Source organism: Sceloporus occidentalis, unplaced genomic scaffold, assembly GCF_023333645.1.
Source record: "Sceloporus occidentalis isolate IW3139 unplaced genomic scaffold, rSceOcc1.0.p SCAF_4, whole genome shotgun sequence".
Lineage (NCBI taxonomy): Eukaryota > Metazoa > Chordata > Lepidosauria > Squamata > Phrynosomatidae > Sceloporus > Sceloporus occidentalis.
Window position 1 is genome coordinate 105733121 of NW_028316984.1, and position 20794 is coordinate 105753914.

Genomic DNA, 20794 nt, shown 5'->3' on the forward strand with positions numbered 1-20794 from the left:
CCCAGGAAAGTTGCATGTGATTTCCTTGTGAATGATTTGCTTGCTTACTTGCTGTTCACCGTTATGATCTTTGGAATAGTGGTATATAAATAAAACAAATTATTATTATTATTATTATTTCTTGCTAGTTATTCCCTGGTTATTCCCAGGATAAGTCATCTTTAATTGCAATGCCATGTGAAAATCTTCACCTCAATTGCATGACATTCCTGAGAAAATGGCTGTTTAAACCCCGATTTTCCCTGTGTGATAATGTCCTTTCGCACTTGCCCAGTCATGCTTCATTCTCACGACTGAGAACTAATTCATGGGACTTCCCTGTGAATGACTTGTTGCTGGAGCATTCTGGGGTCTTCATGGGAGAAGCCCCAGATAAGTGTGATGCTGTGCAATTTTTTTTCCTGCCACTGCATGATTATACCTCACACATACCTTTTCCTTGCCCCTTTCCCACTTGTGTGATAATCTCCTGGGTCTTTAAAATCTTGCAAGGGCAAATAGAGTGGGACTGTCCCTAATGGCGGTGTGGCTACATGCATACACCACCATTGGGGAGAACACAGGCTTGCTGTATGTGGATGCTCAAATCCACGGATGGCAAGTCCACAGACACCGAGGTCCCACTGTATTTGCCCTTTCAATAATATAACAACAACAACAACAACAACAACAATTTTATTCTGCCTTTTCCCCTAGGGAATCAAGGTGGATTACAACATAATAGCAACATAGTAACAGTAAAACATAATAGAAATAAAATTACAATTAAAAGAAACAACTCCACATCCCAGCCCTCCCCCAGTTGTAAAACACTGATCAAAAACATAAAAAGAAATTAAACAATGAAATAAGTTAAAAAGTGTTCCTGTTAGGAAGCCAATAAAATTGTGGGTAGAGTATTGGAGGGAGAGAGATGTCATTTTCCTGGGCGGGGGGGGGGGGGGGAGAGAATGGGGCCAAAGATGTTAGTGGGAAGGAGGCTAGTCTAAAAAAGCTAATCTGGAAAGGCCTGCAAGATTTCAATGGCCCCACCGCCATTAGGGACAGCCCCCATTGTCCCCAGTGGCAGTATGTGCATGTGGCCACACCACCATTAGGAACAGGACTTCACCTTAAAGGCAGCACGGCTGCATGCATACACTGCCACTGGGGACAACGCAGGCTTGAGCATGTGCAAATGTTGGTATTCATGGGGAGCTGTCCAGAACAGATCCCCTGTGGATACCGAGGTCCTGCTGTATTTTACTAAACACAAACCAATACTTTTTCATCAAATACAGTGCTACCCCGGGATACGAATGCACCGCCTTACGAAATTCCCGGGTTACGAAAAAAAATAATTTAAAAAAACTGTTCCGCGTTACGAAAGTTTTTTCGGGTTACGAAAAAACTTTTGGTGCTTTTCGGCGCTATTTCGCACCAAAAAGCGGCTTTCGCTATTAGCGCCTATGGCAATTCGGCTTGCGAAAGTCTTCCGGGTTACGAAAAGGGCAGCGGAACGAATTAATTTCGTAACCCGGGGGACCACTGTAATATTGAAAATTTTGTCAGCATATTGGTAAATATACTTTTAAAGAATGAACCACACTACAAACAGACATTAGAAAATTTGTTTCGTACCCACAGATGTCAGTGAGCTAGCAGTTGTCCTAGTATTTCTGTTAGAATGCCGTAGATGAGGACTAACAGATCTGGAAGGGGAAAGACATAACAAGAAGGAAACACTCTTGCACAAAATAAGTATCTATATAAATTGATAGAGGCTGAATTAATATAGAATTATTAAACCTAAATTAATGTTTTATACATAGATTTGTATCACATTCAACATTTCTGCCTCTGATTGACATAAACAACTGAATTGTCACCCCAATCTAGACATTAATGTGGGCCCAGATGTGCACATTACTGCTTTATAGAAAGTAAAGCATATGTGTCCTAATGCTTGTGGAACTGGAACACCAAAAATGGGTCATATTCTCTCTTTATGAGTATGCAAAAATTCAGCTCTTCTTTTTAGTGTACGAACAAAATAAGCTGAATTAATTACTGTCCAAACGTGTGTGTGTGTGTATTTAAAACTCCACTGTATGAAACAATTTCCAGACCATGGTAAGATCCAAATGAAAGCCAGTCATAAGATGGAGGAGGCAGAGAGAGGCTGTGTAACAAGCATCTAGCTCATATCTTTTTTATGGCTGAACTACACATTGGAATGGCTGGGAGTAGGGAAAGCTGTATTTGTACAGCCCACAATTATTTAGGAACTGCATTCTAAGCCCAGTTGAACTTTGCAACTCAGCAAATAAAAAATGGCATTTGAAGTGTCCCTCCTCTAAAAAACCTTAAACCTATGTCCTTATGTTTTAGTATATACTTAGGAACATCCTGATTTAGAAACATTCTAAATTTCTAAACTGTGCATGGTAAGGATTCTTGTGTCAGCAAATAAAAATGCCCATTGTACATAGGTAAGGGAGTCCCATTCCCCATGTACTTGAAAACATTACAAAATCTAATTCGATAAGTGCTTGTCAATTCATTCCATGACCCTATAAACTACCATGTACACTCATGGCACAATAGCAATAATGTTCTGTGTGTTTATCTGTTACCTGAAAGCTAGATTTTTCTCTCTGTCTGTTTCTGGTGTACTCGTATATTCTGGAAGAACAATAGAAGGTGTGTTACATGTTCCTGCATCAGTTGGGGACTCCTGAACAGACTGCAATAAAAATATAGTTTTAAAAATTAACTTGGGAGGTAAAGGTATATCAAAGAATAGCTGCAATGGAACAATAAATTATCACCGTAGTCTTACATGAAAACCTAAGTTTAATGTCTTCCCAAGCTTTGTTAAATTAAAATCCTATATACCACTATGGAATCTCACTAATTGCAGCACAAAGCTTTATCTAATTCTTGATGTATATATGCATATATAAACATATATGTATATGCACATATGCCCTCACACATTTATAAGTGCAGCTCTGTAAACTCTTGTAAAATTTTAATTTTTAATCAGTTGAGGTCTTGTAGCCATGTCAAAGAGGAAGATTATAAACGTTTTAATAACAAAATTATTCCAAGTTATATACCCAAATGTACTCCAAATGTCAGAACATATTGTTTTGATTATTGTTAGCATATGTCAGTGGTCAACTTGTGTAATAGAACTTGCTTTAGTGAAAGTTGAACAGGGCCAGTACTGAAGTACATATACAGATCCAGTGAAGGCAGTCCATGTGCATAAGTAGATTTGCACTTGCTGCCTTCAGTCCGCTGTGTGTTAGATGTGCATCACAGAGAGCACACTGTCTGATCTGCATGCAGATGCATATTCCCATCTTCTTTTTCTAGCAGCTACAAGTGCACAAACAAGGGGTTTGTGCACAACTAGACTTAGATCAGAATCCTAGTCTTTAGTGAAGCATATTAGTCTTAGAACTAAAGTATTATAAATATTTAGACAGGGTTGTAATACTGATACATTTTAAAATTATTCCTTCTGAAAGAAGTTTGCTGTTCAGACAGAACGAAACATTCTGTGAAACCTTAAAAGTTAACACATATTTACGGCACAGGACAAGAGACCACCTCCTTAGATTTGCAAGAGAAAACACAAAATTATATTCGAACAGCCATTGTGCTCACCTTAAAAATCTAGAATGCAGTACTCTCCAACTGTCCCAATTTGGCAGGGGCATTCATGATTAATCTTCTGCCATCACATTGTTTCAATTGCTTTTTAAAGGTTCCATTTTCTCTCTCCTCCTCTAATTTTTCCTCTTGGTCCTCAGTTTACTTCCATTGCTGCAAATTGAGTTCCAAGTGCCAAACTAGTTTGCACTCAGTTAATTGGGGGGTGGGGTGGGGGAGAAAGGGGCAGAATTTTGCCCTTCCCAGTAGACTTCTGTTACCTTGATCACACAATGATGCTGCTTGATCACACATGCCATAGTTCTTATTTCTGAAATGTTGGAGGTTATGGAATTCATAGCATAATATAGTCTTATATTTAACTAATTTGCTTCCTTAAAAAAACATCAACACTGCAGCTCAAAATTTGTCAAGATTTGCATAATATGATTGTAGTGCTAGAACTGCCTTTGTAATTGACTACTCAGATACTTGGCTGCAAACATTAGAAGTTTGACCTTGGCTTTCCTTTCTTGCCTAATGTGTGCGTAAGAACTGCTGATGGGGAAGTGTTAGTTCTCTACTGCCTTCATCACTTGTTGATTTTAAATTCCCTAGGTTCACACATTATTGTGTAGACAACTCACTATAGAATGGTAATATAATGGCATTCCCACACTGCCATAAAGCTTTTCCAGGGAGTCAGATATGCAATTTTCCAGGGACCTTTCTCCACGATCCAAAGTATGTCCAACCATTTCAAGCCAATGTACATTATATGATTGCATCCCAGTTCGTCAATATAAATAATATAAATAAATAACTTTATTTATATACCGCCCTTCGAAACATCAGGGCGGTTAACAGCAATATTCAATACAATTTATAAAAACAATACCATTAAAACAGTAATAAAAGAACTTGTGCCAGATCACAAACAACTGACAGAGGGGGGAAGAGGATTCTCAGGGCAAAGAATCAGGGGTAAGCCTGCTTGAAAAAGAATGTTTTTAGCCCCTTCTTAAATTGGGCCAGGGAGGTTGCTGAACGGAGCTCAATGGGCAGCAAGTTCCAGAGGGTGGGGGCCGAGATGGAAAAGGCCCTTCTAGTGGTGTTAACCAATCTAGCCTCCGGAACTCTTAACAAATGCTGCCCGGTGGATCTGAGTGTGCGGGGCGGATTGTAAGGAGCTCTGGGAAAGAGCTATCTGGGTACTTCTTTGTAATGGGAGGACTGGCAGATACAATCAAAGCATCTATCTTCTCATAACCCCATGTAAGAATTATGATAGGTTTTTCCAGGTGATGATATCCAACAATGTGAGAAACAGGAAACCCTTAGATGTGGCTGTGTAAATGTTTCAGAACAAGCAGTGGACAACATTTAGAGAATAGTCCTTGCTCCCACAATGCTACTTTCTTACAGTGAAAAAAATATCCATTTAATACCTGGCAAAATTGGGGACATACACACACTTTCAAGTAAAACAGAGCAAAATGAAGATTGCTTTGTCCTGTGTTTATACCTTCCAACTGAATGCTGCTCACTAAACTCACACATAACTGACTTGTTTATCTTGAACCAGGAAACTAGCCCTCAGCACAAACGTGTAATTGTGTCAGAATGCATGACAAATCACTGCAGGGTTCAACATTTTCCTATGATGTTAAAGGAAAAGTAGCGGATGTTTTCATCCAGAGTGTAGAATACTATGTCCTAGGTTTAGAAGACAATGATAAAAGTAAAATTGAATGTGCCAGATATACATTAGGTTTAAAGTTTTCAACACATCTCACAGAACATGATGATCTTTTTGGTTTTTAAAGCCAGCTGATGAAATAAACCCTGAAAAGGCAGCTCCAAAGGCTTATAAATCATTTAACATATTTATATAGTACTGCATAATAGTAAAAAGTTCTCTTTTCAAACATTCTTGTTGTCCAGCCTGTGTACAACTCATCAATCTTCAAAATTACTTTTTACATAAAAGTAAACTACACGAGTAGGAAATTTAGTGTCAAACTGTTACTGAATTGGTAAAGATATTTCTCTACATAAGTGATACAGTATGTCACATATTGTTAATAGTACTGGAAACTATGTATTGGGTTTGCTGTGGAGACTAATTGGATGGATTAAAAAAAGAAAAGAAAGTAGCTATAGTCCAACTTTAATGACTGCAGCTACTTTTGTTTGTCTCAGGTAGCATTAACTATTTATGGAATACCTCCATAGCTGCCTGTACAATCTGGTTGAGTATGAAGCATACATATTAGCAAAGACTCATTCAGATCTTTTTAGAACAGGCATTACTTCAGGGCCAAAACTGGCTGAAACTCAAGGGGAACAAATTGCAGAACTTCCATAACTATAACTTCATAACTTCCAGTTCTACCAGAAAGTTGTGGGCCTTGCTTATTCCTTGCTTAACCCCACAAATATGAATATCTAGGCAAGAATACATGCAGATAGTGCTCTAGTACTACATCATACTACAAACATTTCCATTTGTCAACATCAAAAATACCATACATGAATTTTAGAATGCATATGTTCAACAATTCAGAGGTAACAGATACATTTCTGGTCATGAATTTGTTTTTGTTTTTGTTTTTGTTTTTGTTTTTGTTTTTTTTTGCTCAACTGTATCTATCATCAATGAGATACTGTTTTAAAATGTGCGACTGTGACCAAACAGTCATGCCTTGTCACTAGGTCCCCTTTCATAATAAAATCATAATAAAATCTGCCTTACCCACTCTGGTGCTGCCTAGATGTGTTGAACTAAAACTCCCCTAATAGTCCAGGGTTTATGGGAGTTGTGGACCAATACATCCAGAAGGCACTAGATAGGGGAAGGTTGCTTTATGTCATACAAACAGTCTGTCGTCCCCATGTTACAGACTGCTTGGATGTTACAGTTAATTTCCAAGACACAGCAAGTATATTGAGATGCATGCATCTAATATAAAGTGCATAGATAAGTTTGTCAGAAAATGTATGCTGCTCTTGGAAGCCAAGTTGGATCAGGCTTGGTTAATACTTGGATGGTGGACCACTAAGGAATGCCAGATGCTGTAGGCAAAGGGCAGCAATAACAAACTACCCCTGAGCATTACTTGCCTAGGAAACCACTATGAAATTAAGGGGGGTTACCATAGGTTGATAGCGACTTGGAAGCGCGCACACACACACACACAAGATTTGTAAAGGTTGCTTACTTTGACCGAAGAAGGCAAAATGGAGTGCTGCCTCTCAGCTGACTGTTCGGCATCTTCAGGAAGGGTTGGCATGATGGGAGGCAAAGGACCCGCCAGATTGCAATGTGGACTAATAAGACCATGCACTGATGGGAACGTCTGTTTCAAGTTAACCTCTGAAGATAAGCGCTGTGGGGCCTTGTGATCCCAAGACTATAGTGGATGCCAAAAATACAAATCAAATCCATTTAAAGTCCAGGCTATTAACACTGGGATCACTTTATAATAACAAGCAGCAATAAAGTTTAAAGCAACAACTTATGTTTCTTCTTGTGTTTTATTAACTAGGGCTTTCAAGGTCTAATGTAACATAGCAAGGACATTAAGTGAAACCTTTTTTCAACATTCCTTGAATTATTGGGTGGAAGGCTTCATTGGAAAGCTTTAAGAGTGCTCCCTTCTTCAATTTTGTTACATTACATTACAAGTAAAGGAATAGTTGTGATGATGAGATGCTTTACAAATCACAGTATTAATGGATGACCTGTGTATTTAGCATGGATATAGGTTTGCGTATACAAAGCATTTAATGCACATATATTCAGTCATCAGATTGTTGTGGATGTGCACTCGCCACATTTCTGACACTAACAGTATCTTCTTGTTGGCTTGGGCAAAACAGGGTTGGAGCAGATGCTAGCACATGCACAGCATTCCTGTGTCTATCACAAATAATATAACTGGCTGTTAGGAACTTCCTTCATTTTTGGACAAATCCTGAATTCATTCCTTTTGGAGAGGGATTCTGAAGCAATATATTGCAGGACTGATCTAATGTTTGCTATTTGCTAGCTCCCTCTTCTAAGACCATAAACGTTAAAAGTGTTTTGGTGGATTTATTTTGTGGGTTTTTCGGGCTATGTGGCCATGTTCCAGAAAAGTTTCTTCCAGATGTTTCGCCAGCATCTGTGGCTGGCATCTTCAGAGAATGCTTTGCCTGGAAAAAGTTGGGTGTATATATACTGTGTGAGCCTGGGAATGCAGGAGTGATTTGCATGTGTATTGTTCTGTGTTGATGGCAGGCCTTAGGCTGGGAGGCTAATGCAAATGAGGATTAATGTCTGCTAATTGGTGATCATTATCTGCTGGGAAAGCCCCTGACTCTGAATGGTTTCCCATTTGTTTTGGTGGAGTCTGTGGAATGTGGGAAAGGAGTCGCACTGAGCAATTGTTTGGCAAAAGCTGGACGTCAAAATCATTATGCTGTCTCCCTTATATTTCAACATCCATTATCTACCCCATCCTAGCAAACATTTGAGTAGAAAAACTGAGCAGAAAACAAACAAACAAACAAACAAAAATCAATCTGTTTTTCATTCATCACTCCCTAGCCTTTGTACTTAATTACTATTTCTTGCCTAGGAGCATCTATGATGTATGCCATGTTCACACAAATTGCAAAATAACCCAAAACCATCAACACCTCACCAGGGAGCATAAGGGGAAATAAATCCCCAATTTTGAAGACTCACCTTCCATAAAAGCTACTGGGTCCATCCACCTAAGATTTTATAGGTTCCTTAACTAGGCACACCTCTATTCTGCATATCATTTTCATGATTCCCTCCTGCACATTTTTTAAACCAACATACTGTAAGGATTATTCCTGCACCAAACACTGTATACTAATTTTTCTGACTCTTCACAAAGAATAACTATCTCAACAACTTTTGTTCCATTTTTCAACCAGTTTTTAAAAAATGGTATTGGCAGTTCCCAAAAACACACATATATACCAATCTGTATACACGTGTCTGAAATTTGGATGGGGAGCAATAGCAGCTTGCTATATAAAGTTGGCTTTCTGAGTCAATTTCATTTCAATTTGATTTCAAACCCAACTGTAGCAGGTGTCCTCTGAATCAATCCAGGTTGGACAGATTATTGGTGTGTGCCTTCAAGTCATTTCTGACTTATGGTGACCCTAAGGCAACCCTACCATGGGGTTTTCTTGGTTTACCCTTGCCTTCCTCTGAAACTGAGGCCTGTTACAGACTGCCAAAATAAAGCTGCTTCGGGTCTCTTTGGAGGTATGCTATTTAAATGATGCATGGGTCCTAAGAGTCCGGAGGTCGCACCAAAGCCGCACTCCATTCCTAAGCACTGGAGTGCAGCTTTGGTGCAGCTTCCGGATTCTTAGGATGCATGCATCATTTAAACAGCATACCTCCAAAGAGACCCGAAGCAGCTTTATTTTGGCAGTCTGTAACAGGCCTGAAAGAGTGAGACTTGCCCAAGGTACCAAGTGGGTTTCCATGTGTGGGCAGGGATTTGAATCCTGAACTCCCATTATCATAGTGGAACATTCAAACCACTGTACCATTCTGACTGGAATCTAAATCACTGAGTCAGGATGCTGTGCACATCTGTGTTACCCCAGAAGCCCTAAATGTAGGCCTATGGGCCTGCCTGTGACAAGGATAGGCAACTACAAGGACTTAGGAGTGCTGCAGTGCCCGTTCCACTCTACTGCCACACCAGCTATGTCCACCATCCTCCAAGTCCCCCTAAAATGCCACAGGGGGCAATTTCAACATGGGGGGGGGTCAGTTATTTTGTTTTGGAGTCAGAAGAGGCTCTTTTTTTTTTTTTAAAAGGAAGTGAACTCTAGACACTCAGGGCTCCCCCTTGCCAAGTATCTAGTAAACCTAGCAGAAACTAATACTCCATTATATCATTACTATTCATTTGTAGGAGAATCTTTGGAGCTCACTGGTAATAAATAATGAGTAATTAGCATGTTATTAGATTGCTTTTAATTTTATCATTCTTTTTAAAGAAAGAATTTTGATAATTTCTGTCCCTATATTTTGAGTATATATCCCTAAACTCTCTCCATTAAATCTGCCACTCTCAGTGCCAACAAAAAATCTCAACCTCCTAATCATTCCACCTTTTTTTTTTTTTGGGGGGGGGTGTCTTTAAAACCTTTTCCTCCTTTTCTTTAAATCCCCTTTTCTTTTAAACCATACAAGCTGCGTGGCAGCTCATACAAGTTGTTTAGCATTCCAGAAAGTCTCCTAGAACAAGAAGCACTGACAGAAGTGTAAACAGGACACATGCAAGCCTCCCTTATAGTTGATTTTACAAAAAATCAAACAATTATTCTACTACATCAGTAGAAACTGAATAGAGACGGATTTGAGACTTCAATTTGTTCAAATGGAGAATCCAATTTTATTACTCTACTTTTATTGTCTTTGCCATTCCTAGCACAATTAAAGATGGGGATGTGATCTGATGAGTCTATTTTATTAATATTATTTTTTAAAATGCTGATCTCTTATACCATAAGATTTCTGGGTGGCATAGAATAAAATCAGTTTAAACAATTTAAAGTTAGGATAACAACAACTGAAAACAATAAAAGTTACCTAAACACTCCACTTTCGTGGAGGCCCTCCTACCATACTATCACAAAACAATATGCAGATTATATGACATCAACACTTTCATTTCTCCTGTTTCCTATACATGCTTTAAAAAATGCCTGAAGAAAAAGAAAGTATGTTTCAAAACTTTCACAATGAGTTTTATGTCTTTTTGGTTGTTCTAATAAAAGTATTAGGACTTTAAAACTTGTTTTATGGTTACTATGGACACATCTGCATTTATTTAGGAGAAAGGAAAGTTACTTTTAAAAAGTAATTAGCTATATCTATGTTTCCAAGATGGCACTCTTATTTGTTAGTTATTACCAAACAAACTGAGATATGCTGACAACACCATAATACTAGCAGAAAACCTCAGAGACCTCAAACAACTACTAAGGAAGATCAAAGAAGAAAGTACGAAGGCAGACTTACAGTTGAATATAAAGAAAATAAAAAAAATCATGACCACGGACCTAGACAATGAAGAAATATAAATAGTAAAAGAGTTCTCATACCAGGGATCAAACATTGATAGAAACAGGGACTGCAACCAGGAGATCAGAAGATTAAGAATGGGGTGGGGGGCTATGAAACAACTAGAAAAGATCTTAAAATGCAAAGCTATACAACTGAGCACAAAGGTCAGAATCATACAGCCACTGTATTACCTATGACCGTGTATGGATGTGAGAGATGAACAGTTAAGAAAGAAGACAGGAAGACAATCGATTCATTTGAGGTGTGGTGCTGGAGAACAGTGCTGAGGATGCCATGGACAGCCAAAAAGACAAACAGCTGGTTCTAGAGCAGACCAAGCCAGAAATCTCCATGGAAGCCAAGATGACAAAACTGAGGCTGTCGTACTTTGGGCACATCATGAGATGAGAGGACTCACTGGAAAAAGCAATAATGCTGGGAAAGGTGGAGGGAAGTAGAAAGAGAGGAAGACCACATGCTAGATGGAAGGACTGTATTAAGGAGGTCACAAGTATGAATATGCAGGAACTAAGCAGAACAGTGGAGGACAGTGAGTCATAGAGATATCTCATCCACAGTGTCACCATGAGTCAAGATCTACTTGAGGGTAGTTAGCATCAGCAACAAAAAATATTTAACAGTCTTTCAGATGAGACAAATGTCAATAACACTGTATCATGGGTGAAACTGCTGGGGTGGGGGCAAAAGCATGGCAAAAATGCCCTCATCACATAGAAGTCATTTGTGACATTTAGCAGGCAAAAAGGTATCTTGCTTTTTCCCCTTGTGGTGTGTGAGGTGTACAGTGCAGCCCTTCAAGGTGTCCTGGAAGGGACTAATGCAACTCCCTAGCCTTCCACCATTGCCAACCCCTCCACTAGGCTATGGTATAGAATTCACCCTTTGCCCATTCATCTTGTCGGGATGAGACAGAAACAGAAGGGATAGCAGAACCCAGCCTTTAAACTAAGGCCAGGAGGAGACAGATGAGAAAAGCTGGCATAACCACACTTCCAGCTCCCACAATGGTCTGACAACTGATGTGCAAACATTGTCCCCCTCCTGCTGCAAGTAAGGACCTGCTTTAACAGAGTATTCATGGCTACAAGCCATGCCACACCATTATTCATTTCTATTCTGTCAAAAATGCATCCATATGAGCACATGGATGCTCTGCTAGCAGTTGCTGATTTCCCACCCTGTCCCACCCAACCACTGGCCACTGAATGCCCCACTAGACTGGCCTCTCAATTGATGGACTGCGTGTATGGTGTATTGGTGCACCCAGTAATCCATTGGCACCACACAATTATGGAGCCCCCTATACATACCCCATTGAAGGGTTGAACACAGGAAAAGAATGATTCTTCAAATTATGAATTCTGGCATGTATAGCACTGCAAAAAAATCCCATCCCCTCCCTATAATTTTAAATGAAACTGCACATCGTTGTGATAGGGCACTGTTTCTGGCTTGAACTGGAGCATACAGTGATTTATTTATTTTATTTTTTTTGCTCTGACATTAAGCCCTTGAGGTCATCTCAGGTGTATTTTGCCATGTGTATCATCTGAAGTGGGGTAGGGTCATTTCTTTCAGCCTATGCAGACAAAATGTAAGTGATATTTCCCCTCCACTATTCACTGAAACCACATACCCCACAACTATAAAAGTAACTAAAGGTTACTGCTACACCATAAGAATAGAGTTGTCTCTCAATGAACTACTACTTTAATGTTGTGATTGCATCCAGACTGATTGAAAAGTCCCAGATTTTGTTCCTGTTCTTCCTGCTTTTATATTGGTTTAAAATAAACTGACTTGGTTTTTTTTCTAAACTGGGAGCTAAGAGAGAATACTTTGGGATTAACAAAATGTGCATGGATCTCCAAAATGAAATCAAAAAGAATGGAAGAAAATCTTGGACTTTCTGGGGTTTTTTAATGTCTAAATGTGCCCTAGTTGTGACTTGGCTAATTAAAAAAGCAGATAATAATTGCAGGTGATTTGTCATTTATTATGTATGAGTTCTGAATTTTAAAAGATATTTTCTATCTCTTTTCTTCAAACCAGAAGGTTACTTTCATTTTGGGGGAAACATGTAGTGCTTTGTGGTTTCTATGGTCAATTTAGGAACTTCCTGACACAGAGCCTGGGATCTCATCTCTGTGCAGCAAAGCCTGGGATCTAACTTTTCCCCACTGAAATCAATACCGAAGTCATATGTATGAAAGGTCCTCATAAAATAGTTTTAATGGTCAGAATAGTCATTTTAAGCTATGCTACATGCAGTGGAGGGGGATGTTCACTGTACTTCTGTTGCATAAAACTGCAGTGCTTTCTCTACATTGCTTGTGCTATGAAATAATTAAATAGATGAAATTTCATGCAAAATATTGATTCTTATGGATTAGTTTGTGATATGCTAGAATAAGTGCTCTCCAAAAAATAAATACAGTACATCCCAAAACACTGTTATTAGTTATTGGTTTGGTCTCAGCACCTTCTTCTTAAAGTTTCCAGTATTTACAATACAAGTCTACTGTCTACTGAAAAATTCAAGGTTTTCAGATAACTGCTGTGACATAACATAAATAGCACATATCAAAAAATTAAAATAGTGTATGAAAATGGACTACAAAACAGAAAGAACCAAGAGGGAATTAAATGTAGTGTTGACTAAACATCTAATTTATTCCATTTTTTAAAATAAATCTTTACAAATGAACAAGTATGCAAATCTGTGTTTGCACAACTAAGTGCAGCTTTCCATAAAACAATGAAAGTGGGTCCACAGAGATTAAACGATTATATGGGCTCTGCACCTATTCTAGAACTGTATTCACAGAACAGTGGTGGGTGAGATGAACAAAGGTTTGCAGGGTTGAACACAGGAAAATAATGATTCTATGAATTACCAATTCTGGCATGTATAGCACTGTAAGAAAAATCCAAACCAAACCAAAACAAAAAAACCTCTCCCCTCCCTACAGCAGTTTTAAATGAAACTTAATTCTATGAATACAGATGTATATATATTTATATCCAGTTAGCACAACTGAAACATGGTGGATGAAAATTCTAAATTGCTAGTAAGTAAATTATTCAGAAATATTAATAATGTTACAACAACTTAGACATGGTAAAATAGTATGGCTGGAATGATGCAGTCTTAAAAAGCACATGAAAATAAACCATTTTAGCCCAGTACTGTTACCTAAAGTGTAGAGCCTGCAATCTATTTTTAGTGATTTTGGGGAATTTTTAGCTTTGTTTTGCAAGAGGGAGCAACATTTGCAGGACCTAAGCAACAGTTATACCAGTAATAACTAATAGAGATTCCCGGCATGGGGAATTCCATGAATGTTATTGGAAGAGATATAAAAGAACACATATAGTAGAGTCTCTCTACTCTCTCATACAGCATTCAAAGCTAACTGAATATAGAAAAGTGAAAGGGGATAGCTGAGGTTGGATAAATGGGCATAACTACTGACCCTGAATAGATGGTCAATGGAAAGTAAGAAAGCAGAAGCAGCTTTAACCATGAGGCTTGAGTTTGCAGGTTTAGGAAAGCAGACAGAACAGACAAATTACAGACTAAAGACTGAGAGCAACAGTCACCGGATAAGTGGGGGTGGGTGGGGTGACTGCAACAACAAGGCTAAGTTTTAGGGTGCTATTTATACCTCAAAGCCAACCACAATCCATAGAGGTTCCATGGGAAACCAAAAGCTTGATTGCGCCTCAACAGAACCTGAGAAGGTTTCCAAAGTGGAGAGTTGGTTTTGATTTTTGGGAGATGAGTGGGTTTGATTTTAATTGATGATGCTTTATGGACTTTACAATACCTAAAAAAAGTTCTGGAGTCCCCATGTCTGAGCAGGTAGAAAGGAGTGTTTAGGAATACACCAGAGATGAACGGGGGATTCTGGTCTTGTTTGATCTGGCAGAACACATCTTTTGGCTTTCGGTTGCCATCAGAAATGCTAAGTAGGGCGTATGTGGCAGCACTCTTCCAGCAGCTCCCCCATCCCCATATCTTTTCACATGGCTGGATCTATGTGTCATTCACACTACCTATTCCAGTGCTATGTATGCCATCACAGATGCAGGCACTCATGCTGACTCCCAATGTTACATCAAACTATAGCTGGCTTAATAAATATATTTGAAGGTTTACATTACCAAAAGGACACCAGTGTGGGCACTAGGCAAGCCATTCTAGGGAAAGCATTTCACAACCAGAGAGCCCACATAGACACCTTCCAAAGTGCAGTTTGACAAGGCACTCAGACGGGGGGCTGCAGTTAGTACATATGGGAGAAGTCTTCCTATCAGGCCCGAAAGTCCCAAGCCACATAGAGCTTTCTAGGTAAAAAACAATCAAACAGCACTTTGAATTGGTCTTGGAAATGAATTGGAAACCAGTGACATAGAGAAGAGTCATGTAATATGCTCATGCGGTCTTGTGTTACTTAGAACTCTTTCTAAAGTTTTTGGGATATCTTCAAAAGGTGGTTCCATGTACAAGGCATTAGAGTAGTTCAAAGCATGGATTATTGATACCAGTTCTTTCCACCTGTAAATAAGACCTTAGCTTGGATATCAACCTGATCTGACAATGAATCTCTGAAATGGAAGAGACTTGAGTCTCCAATGGCAGTGATGCATGAAGGACCATTCCCAAGCTATAAACCTGGAACTTCAGAAGGAGTGTAGTTTTCTCCAGAACATGTTACTGGAAAGAAGAAATAAAGCTGGGCATCATGAATATACTGATGACAATTTACTCTAAACTGCTTTATGACCCGGTTCAATGGATTCATGTAAGTGCAAAACAGCATGAGAAACGTGTGTCACTTTGACACAAAGACACCACAAGATCAAACAGAACTCCCCTAGACCTGTTGTATGGAAACAGCTATTCAGGTACAAGGGTAACCACCACTGTGTAGCAGAACTACTCACACTCATCTCAGAGATCTGCTCCAGAAAGTTATTATGGTCAGTGGTACTGAAGGCTACCAAGAGTTATACTGCCTCACATTTTCCCCTGCAAATGCCATTCCAAGGGGGGACTTTTTCAATGCAGAAATAAAACCTAAACCCTAGCTGAAATTGATTTAGAAAATATGTATCCTCCAAGAAAGAAGTCATTATATGCAGATAGCTTTTATCAAGGATATCATTGAACCAGTCTGAAGGTCTCTCCCCTCCTTGCTCTTATACAAATACATAGGGAATCACATCCTCCCCGCAACAGAAAAATACTGCAGAGTAATTCTAAGAGCCTTATCACATGAGAAAAGCTAAACAGAATGGAAGAATAGCAGCTTTTTCCGTGCCTCTACATGCCGTTGTACAACTTTCATTCACCTTCTTGAGCAGATGGTCATAAAAGCATGCATTTTGTCACAATGGAAAAATCTGTTTGATAAAAGATGCACTTTTATGACAGTCTACCTTAGGAAGAGAATGGAAGTGCTCTGACATCATGTGGAGAGGCATGGAGAAAGCCGCTACTCTTCCACTCTATTTCACACCACATAATCATAGCACTTTGATCCCACTTTAATAGTCATGGTGTCATCCTATGGAATTCTGTGATCTGTTGCTTTGTTAGGTATTTAGAATTTTCTACAGAGAACTCTAAAGCCTCATCCAGCAACAAATTACAGGATCTTATAGGATGCAATCATGCAGTTTAAAGTGTCACTAAAGTGCTATAATTGTGTAGTGTGAAAGAGACTGCTAGTCTTGAATGACAGAATACATAAGGTAATGTTGATGCACTGCACAGGTGTAAGTAATCAGAAATCCATATCCATTGGCTCTCTCCTACAACGTGGTTCTTTGGAAAAATGAAATGTGATTTTTTTAAAATGCTGTTTTTTTCTGCAGCTGCCTGTAATACATACTGGGCTGCAGTAGTAAACCAAAGAGGAAACCCCCTGGAGTTGACTGGGCATAAAATTCAAGCATTGAAACATTCTTCCTTGACTATAGCATATTTTAGAAATTGTACGACATTAGTGTAGATTACACATGTTGTAAATTAATTCAAAAAATAAAATCCACTGCCTACTACATTATGCTGTTCTAATATTATTTAATCTGATATAAATAGGTTTTATTTAGTTCCTGTGTGTTCTAGAATCTCTGCTTAAAATAGAGAGCCTCAAGGCTCAAATCTCATTGCTGGATGCAAGGAAATTTCTTGTATCACTGAGGAGTTTAGAGAATACAATATCCAGGAAGTGATGTTCCAGGAATTCTATTCCATAAAAGGAAAAAGTATTCAGAAATGCTTGGCTTTCAAAACTGTTCCCTTCTTGTAGCACTTTTGACCACAGCAAGAAAAGTTGAATACAAATAATCAGTAATCTTACCCTCTGAGTCACAGCTGAATACCTTGGCAAATGAAGGTACTTCACTCCATCTTCAGTACTAGCCTGGCTGCTGACCTCAAGTGTTCTGTTTAACCAGAGCAAGCATAAAAAAGGGAAACATAAATACAAGTAGCTTAAAAATAATATTCTAAAATATCTTGGCATTTTCCTGTAGTATGATATATAGTCTCATAGGCAGCCCTGAAATGCTCCACTTCTAGGGATGTACAAACAGTTTTAATAATAGCTTTTCCAATCTTTATTCAAGGACTGGTTATCTATGTACATATTACAAGACCTGTTCTTAAGATTAGGGCAGGAGAGTCCTGTCCACCTTACTTTTCACACTGACATTAGCTAATATTTTAAGAAAATTGTAGTAGGATACTTGTAGTAGGAAAGTTGGCCCAGAATTGAAAGAAAGGAATCAGAGGGTAGAACTAGTAGCTTTGATTAAACCTCCTGCTTCTCCTTAATTCAAACTTTGTACCAAATGTATCTTGCATGTTGCATAGTCCTTTAATTTATATATATATATATATATATATATACTGATAAACATTTAGAGAAAGTGAATGACAAGTGTACTTTAGCATAATCAGAATGTTTTTTCTGCATGGATTATGGACAATGGTGCAGTTAATGAATACAGCTATGAGATTTTAAAACAGTGTAATTAACATATTTTTGAGAAATGATAATTAAAACTGAAATACATATCATTTTTCATACAATAAGGATTACTGCTTAAAAAATATCATAGAAGCCAAAAGATTTCTACAACTGAGCACAATCATCTTTTTGACATTTTTATGAGACAAGAATCATGGGTATTTCAAAATGTTGGCCTTACTGACATATTCCCTGATAGTCAAATTATTTTATTAATTGCAAGTTGTGCAACAGTCTCAATGTAACATTGGAATATGTGGGAAGAGGATTCCTTCCTTGGAACAGTATTTGTCCACAGATACAAAGACATAGAATTGATCTATCCTAGAGCAATATCGGTCCATTGGTTTGGGATGTAGTAAAATATACAATCATTCTAATTCCCACTCATTCATAATCATTACCTCCAAAAGTGCCCCTAAGAAGCAAAATGGAAATAGCTGCCTCTTGTATGCTGTATCAATTTTCAAAAAGCGATATTGAATATTGATTTAGAAGTTGCATTCGATGATCAAGGAGTTTATCACATGAGCTCTGTTCTTGCCTGTTTTCACTACGATTGCACTAGTAAGGGAACCAGAAACATATCACTTTGGAAGGATCCTGTCATATGTTTTCACAATAGTGCACCTGGGCCCTTGCACTCTCTTCCGCACTCCTCCCTAACACCACCTTCCTGCTATATGCCCTACCCAGCATGCCTTTCAGGGTTTCTTTTATTTATTTATTTATTTTAATGCAATTCTGCAAGTATGCTAATACAATTTTAAAAAGAAAGAAATAACAACATGGTTTTAAAAGAAAAGAAAAGAAAACAGCCTGCTTGGAAATAGCGAGGGGGAAAGGAGGAGACACTGACACCATGTGACTGGGCCATACTGGAACTGCCGTGTGAAAAACTGATTACACCTGAGGACTAATGCTACAGCAGCGTGTTTGGGACCTTGTTGACAGGTTTTCCTCCTCAGCAACAAGATGTGCTCCAATAAAACTTGGATGACAAGGCAGGGACAAGACAGAGATGGTGTCATGCGATAACAAGATTGCCTAGCTTTCCATATTCTGCTGAAGTGTAAATATAACAAAACACTGACAAAGGACAAAAGCTAACATTACAATTTTTGCATCTGATGAAGCAGACACAGGCTGCACCTGCATTGCGTTTGACACCACTTTAACTTCCATAGCTCAGCGCCATGGAATTCTGGGAATTGTCATTTTGTGACACATTTAGCCGTCCCTGTCAGAGAGCTCTGGTGCCACAACAAACTACAAATTCCAGAATTCCATAGCATTGAGCCATGGCAGTTAAAGTATGAAAATTAATGCTACAACCTCCTTCACACAGTTAGTCTCAAAGGTGTTACAAGGTCTCTTTGCATACTGATATTCCAGACTAATATGGCTCTGTTTCTGAATTCTACCACAATTCTATGTAGGTTTAGTCAGAAATGCCATTAAAAACCTTCAGTTAACCTGGGTACCATTCGAGGAGCTTTCTCTGTATTTTGAACAATTTCTCAGTGCTTTATTTTCATGGTGATATGTACAAAAAGGCAATCTTTGTGGTATTTGGTATTCATAGTCCATTGCAGGAATGGGAAAAATATGGATGTTGTTCCAATGATTCCTGACTGTCTAAGGCTGATGGCGGGGCAGATGTTCCTCCCCCCTGTACCTTCTTTAGTACTGTATACTATTTGTTTATTTAGCCTAACAGACTGGTCTCTGCATGTCTGTATGATGAATCAGCTCAATTTTTAAAATGTGAAAACAGCATGAAATCCTACAGAATTTAAATCCTGTTATCTCTGGGCATGAAACAGTTACTAAACTATGACTACACATTCCATGAATGATTCACTCACATCAAAGTTTTTCTTGTTGTTCATTTCTGCAATATGAAACATACCAAAGAGATTAAACTGCTAATGATATTGGTGTCCCCCCTCACACACACACACACACACACCAGTTTTGGATAAGCTGTTGCCAAATAATTTTTATCCTTTTAAGTCCTATACAGAACTATCATTACATAATTATTTCAAATATCTGATGACTGCTTTTTAGGGGGTGAGAAAGAAGATAGAGAATATACACAAAAATGCACACAAAAAGTAGTCTCTGAATGAAGACTATATGAATAATGAAGATGATAACACACTGAACCCAATCAATAGTAGTTCAAAGTTGAATAATGTAAGTTGTTACTATTGTTGTTGTGGTGGTGGTGGTGTGTCTTCAAGTTGTACTCCTCACAAACCAAAGTTTCTTCCTGATACTGATAAGCCATTATATGAGTGCTGCTGGTTTCCCATAAATTCTCCAGCAACTTTCAAGAATAATACTTTCTGACAACTCAAGCTAACTATTGTCTACAAGAATGTGCACCAGGAAGAACCTAATTAGTTCAGCACAAACATTTACCTCTTCCCACAGATAATCTGGTCTTTACAAAAATCCCAGAGAGGAAGGCCATATGAGAAGACAAGAGTAAAGAAAGGAAAATTTGCAGTAATATTACCACTGTCAAAGAGAAATTTGTACATAATTTCTGAGGCAAAAATTAAGCCTACAGTGTTCATATATACTTTAGTAAAATGCATCTCAAGTGATCTGATGTGAGAGAGGCCAGCATTTTTTTCTCCACTGTGCCAGGGAAATATGCACATGTACATATTTATGCACATTGGCTACAATTATTTCTTTCCTGGAAACCTGGCTGACAGGAATTAACAACTAATGGGTCAAGGGGAGAGCAAAGGTCCTCAGGCCATCACTTTGAGGAGCACTGGTTTAGTTAGCAGGAGAAATATCCAGCTTCCTGTCTGAAACCTCTTATTCCTCCATTTGATCTGCTACTCTTTTTCTGTTATTTTCTCTCCCTCCATCCAAATGTAATACAAGGCAAAAGGAGTGACATTATTTCTTAAATGGTAATAAACCTAGTTACACCATCATTACTGGGAGCAAA

At 38.5% G+C, this 20794-nt stretch overlaps 1 protein-coding gene across 1 annotated transcript in view; it reads right to left on the bottom strand.

The window, feature by feature from the left end:
- Positions 1-20794, bottom strand: part of IRAG1 (inositol 1,4,5-triphosphate receptor associated 1) — a 135408-nt gene that overhangs the window by 46993 nt on the left and 67621 nt on the right. Inside the window, exons 16-19 of the mRNA XM_089521182.1 lie at positions 17146-17230; positions 6864-7055; positions 2616-2725; positions 1621-1691 (exon numbers count right to left, since the gene is read on the bottom strand). Coding sequence (XP_089377308.1) covers positions 1621-1691; positions 2616-2725; positions 6864-7055; positions 17146-17230 — 458 coding nt within the window. The remainder of the gene's footprint in view (positions 1-1620; positions 1692-2615; positions 2726-6863; positions 7056-17145; positions 17231-20794) is intronic.